The 4,535-nt window shown below is 51.0% G+C and overlaps 1 protein-coding gene and 1 long non-coding RNA gene across 3 annotated transcripts in view; one reads left to right on the top strand and one right to left on the bottom strand.

Annotated features, from left to right (window-relative positions):
* The window catches only part of PRR22 (proline rich 22), a 6,030-nt gene extending 5,168 nt beyond the window's left edge, over positions 1–862 (bottom strand). The window contains exon 1 of one of the 2 annotated variants that reach the window (XM_034407370.3): positions 657–862. In XM_034407370.3, coding sequence (XP_034263261.3) covers positions 657–786 — 130 coding nt within the window. In that variant the 5' untranslated portion in view covers positions 787–862. The remainder of the gene's footprint in view (positions 1–656) is intronic. The other variant, XM_087893029.1, reaches the window with a different exon arrangement.
* A 12-nt stretch (positions 863–874) lies between these two features.
* LOC132709796 (uncharacterized) lies at positions 875–2,563 on the top strand. The gene is made up of 2 exons (XR_009620781.2): positions 875–915; positions 2,272–2,563. It is a non-coding gene; the product is annotated as an uncharacterized LOC132709796 (long non-coding RNA).
* Positions 2,564–4,535: the final 1,972 nt, after the last annotated feature.

Here is a 4,535-nt window from a genome sequence, read left to right on the forward strand (position 1 = left end):
AGTGAAGGTTGCAATTGCTATTCAAACTTTCCTCAGTGAGACAATCGGAAAAAAAACATGGAACAGAAGGCTACATCAACTACAGGTTTCTCACTGCTGCAGAAGTTTGCAAGAAGTTTTGCGTCTCCTTCCAAGACTGAATTTTTGGGAGGGGGAAAGGGGGTGGTAGGAAACCAGCTACATCCTGGGCGAAGGGGCATCTTAAACCCACCCCCCAGTCCCACCAGGGAATTTCAAGAGGGGTCAATGTTGAGAGCAAGGGGTCCGGATTGATTCTTTCTTGGCAGAAATGGTGCAAATCTACCACCCCTGGCCCAGCCGAGAATTTCACCTGTCAGGGCATCCCCTCGGGTGGGATGGGGGGTCCAAGCAGTGAAAGAGGGGGATTGCACCCCTGCCCCTTCAAGGGGGGCAGGAAAGCAAAGATGCCCCATTAAAAATGAACCCAGGAGGAAAATTAACCCATAAAACAGATTAATTCCTTTCCTCGGGCAGCAGCTGAGGGCTCCCTGGAGATGTCAGCTGGGTCCGGCTGGGTCCAGGAAGTTGCAATGGGGCACTGTGCCCTCCTAGAAGAGGGTCCAAGCCAGGGAAGGCATAGATGAGCCCTCCCGAGGGCTGCCACTCCGGCTATGGGTCAAGCAAGGGATGCCTACCTACAGAGGCAAGGTTTTCGGGCAGGACAAACGCCGGAAACCCTCGGGGGTGCTGCTGCCCGTCCGGTCGCTCTAAGGGTCGAGAGGCGTAGGTCTCGTGCTGGGGGTAGAAGACTTTCGGCTGCTGCATGCTCCTTCTGGGGGCTGAAGGACCGTCTTCCCATCTGGACCCCCGTGGAGGGAGGGGCGTGGCTTCCTGGAGTCCGTTGCCATGGGCACCCTTCTTCTGTTTGCATGGTTACTCAGGAACGGGTTCCAGGTGGGTCCTTTAAGGTTCTGCATCCCTTGACCCCTGTGGGACAGATGGATGGATGGATGGACGGGCAGCAGGGCGGGGGTGTGTGGGAGAGAGGAAGGGGCTGGGGGCGGAAGGGTGGGCAAAAGAAGTAATGGAAAGAACCAAGATGGGGCAAACGGTCTCTGGGGTGGGCAGACGGTCGAGGGCACCCATTGTCCTCCTTTGGATGTTCCAAGAGTCACATCTATGGAAGGAAAGAAATATGTGGGCACCGAGAGGGCTCTCCCCCAAATCGGAGGTGTGTCCTTCCCCCATCCCTGAAACCTGCAGGGGCTGTCAAAAAAGGCAAGATGGCCGCCCTGACAGTCTAATTCAAGCTCTGCCTTTTGTGTGGCAGTTAGGATCTGTCCATGGCTGGCCCCTCCTGGGTCTCCCTGGTCTCTCCTTTCCCACCCACCCACCCACCCACCCCTTCAAAACAATGTCTCCAAGTCCATTTGGGTCCTGGCTATCACAGGGAGGGGGCAGAGTATCCGTGGGGCTCCGGTTTGTTTGGGTCTCCTTTTGAATGTTTTGCCCTTTCAATCGGTGGCATCTTTGTCCTGGGTCCTGGGAGCTCTCTGGGCTTTGGGATTTTCCAGCAGATGTTTCATTACCCAACTAGGCAACATCATCAGTGCTAGTAGGAGGTGTGGGGTTTGCTCTCTGTTTATATATAAGTGGCTTGTCCTGTCAGTGTTGGCGGAGGAGCAGTCTTTCTCTTGGTAGTTCTTTGATTAAGGTATTGCTTGATTGTTTGTCTGGTGTTAATCCCTGCTTATCCGAGTTTCTTTTTCTGTGGAATTTTTGGTGCTCTCTAAGCTTGGTGGTTTTGTTGCAGATATTTCATTGCCCAACTAGTTAATATCACCAGGGCTGTAGTTAAGGATGTTACTAAGGATCTCACAGCTCAACTCTGAGCTACAAATATTTTCCTCTTATCAGTTGTATCCCTAAAATGCTTTCCTGTGTGTGTGTTCTTAGTTGTAAGCCGTCCAAAGTTGTTTGCGAGTTGGGTGGCCTATGAATTAAATCATAAACTCTGTTGTGTGAAGCTATAGATAGTCCTCGATTTACAACCCTTTGTTTAGTGACCGTTCAAAGTTATAACGGCACTGCAAAAAAGTGATTTATGACTGTTTTTCACACTTATGACCGGTGTGGCATCCCACAATGACATGATCAAAATACAAACACTTGGCAATATTTATGACGGTCGCAGTGTCCCAGGGTCACGTGCTCCGCTTTTGCGACCTTCTGACAAGCAAAGTCCATGGGGAAGCCAGATTCGCTTAACAACCGGGTTACTAAGTTAACGGTGCGCTTTTGCTGTTGCAGCCATTATTGCTTCCCAGCTTTGCCAACGAACTACGGGAGAGGGAATGCAGGCTTCTGACATCCAGAAGACAGCTGTGAGAACCAAGGTCGCTTTGGCAGGCGTTTGCCAGAGCCAAAGACTTTTTCTCATAACAATACAATGAGACTCAATTGGACAATGTGACCTGGTCTAATAGGGGGAGGGAGAATCTTACGCAGGAATTAGCCAGCTCGGGTTTTGCCCTCATCTGTGCCGAAAATGATGTACCGTATTCAGTAAAGTTTTGCATTAAGAGATTGGATCACATCCTAACCAGTGGTTGGCTTCAAATTTTTTTTTTACTACCGGTTCTGTGGGTGTGGCTTGGTGGGCGTGGCAGGGGAAGGATACTGTAAAATCTCCATTCCCACCCCACTCCAGGGGAGGTTACTGCAAAATCCCCATTTCCTCCCGTCGATCAGCTGGGACTCGGGAGGCAGAGAATAGATGGGGGCGGGGCCAGTCAGAATTTTTACTACCGGTTCTCCGAACTACCCAAAATTTCTGCTACCGGTTCTCCAGAACTGGTCAGAACCTGCTGAAAAACCCACCTCTGATCCTAACGTCATTGCATCCGGACAATTACAAGGACCTCAGGGGTTCAAAACTTTGAGGCCTGTTGTGGAGCGCCTGGGTAGCAGAACTATTCTCTCCTCCCTCCGCAACACCGAATCTTCTGGCTCTTGTGGAAGAGGAAGGAAGGGCCTTCCTCTGCGGCTGCCTTGACCTCCTTCCCTCTACTGGATCCCCAAATGAAACCCGAAGCAGCTTCAGAAATGGCTACCCCTCCCCAGATCTCCACCCCTTCCTTGGCTTGGTAATGGTCCAGGGGCTGGGGCTCCAACCTGGGCAACTTTAAGACTGATCCCCCAGCCAATTCTGGGAATTCTGGGAGTTCAAGTCCATAAATACTGGCTGAGGAATTCCCTCCTTCCCTCTTTCCTCTCTCACTTTTTCCTTCCTTCCTTCCTTCCTTCCTTCCTTCCTTCCTCCATCCCTCTTTCCTCTCTCATTTTTTCCTTTCCATTCCTCCTTCCTCCTTCTTTCCTCTCACTTTTTTCTTCCTTCCTTCCTTCCTCCCTCCCTCTCTCCTCCCTCTCTCCCTCGCTCTTTCCTCTCTCACTTCTTCCTTCCTTCCTTCCTTCCTTCCTTCCTTCCTTCCTTCCTCCTTCCTTCCTTCCTCCATCCCTCCGTCCCTCTTTCCTCTCTTTTTTTCCTTTACATTCTTCCTCCCTCCCTCTTTCCTCTCACTTTTTCCTTCCTTCCTCCCTCCCTCCCTCCTCTGTCCCTCCGTCCCTCCGTCCCTCTTTCCTCTCTCATTTTTTCCTTTCCATTCTTCCTTCCTCCCTCTTTCCTCACTTTTTCCTTCCTCCCTTCCTCTCTCCCTCCTCCCTCCCTCGCTCTTTCCTCTTTCACTTTTTCCTTCCTTCCTTCCTTCCTTCCTTCCTTCCTTCCTTCCTTCCTCCTTCCTTCCTTCCTCCATCCCTCTTTCCTCTCTCATTTTTTCCTTTCCCTTCCTCCCTCTTTCCTCACACTTTTTCCTTCCTTCCTTCCTTCCTCCCTCCCTCCCCCTCCCTCCCTCGCTCTTTCCTCTCTCATTTTTTCCTTCCTTCCTTCCTTCCTTCCTCCCTCCCTCCCTCCCTTCCCTGTCATTTGATTGGAATGGTATAGTGTTTCTTGCTTGCAGCCAGTGGGTTGGACTAGAAGACCTCCAAGGTCCCTTCAATCCTATTATTTTATGTTCCACTCTCCATCATTCTATTCCCTCCCTCCCTCCCAAGACAATTAAAATCAGCTGCATGCAAGATAAAAGAGATTTTATCAGCTGATCAATGGCACGCATGGAAAAGAGTCCTGGAAACACATCGACTGCAACCCAGAGCCACCACTGTCATCTGGCTGCAGAAAAAAAAGGGCGAATGCGATTCTAGACAGCTCCAACCGAACGAAATTTTCTGAATCTGAGAGAAAATAAATTCGTTCCCTTTTATTGTGCGTTGGCCAGATTCCCTCCGCCCCAAATACGGTGCTACATACATTCTGAGTCATGTTAAGAAGGACCCCCAGAAAACAATCGAGGCTGGGCGGGCAATTAGAAACCACCTTTTGGGCAGCAGGGGCCGGTTCCACGGAGAGAGGTTGTTCCGTGGACCGGAGGGGGACGTGGGTTTTGCATCCTGCCTGCATCCCGCGGATTTTTGGCTTGGCTTGTTTGCACAGCCCTGTTTCTGGCATGCCATGGCCT

The sequence above is a fragment of the Pantherophis guttatus genome, chromosome 1, assembly GCF_059756535.1.
Source record: "Pantherophis guttatus breed Tessera chromosome 1, ASM5975653v1, whole genome shotgun sequence".
In the NCBI taxonomy this organism is placed as follows: domain Eukaryota; kingdom Metazoa; phylum Chordata; class Lepidosauria; order Squamata; family Colubridae; genus Pantherophis; species Pantherophis guttatus.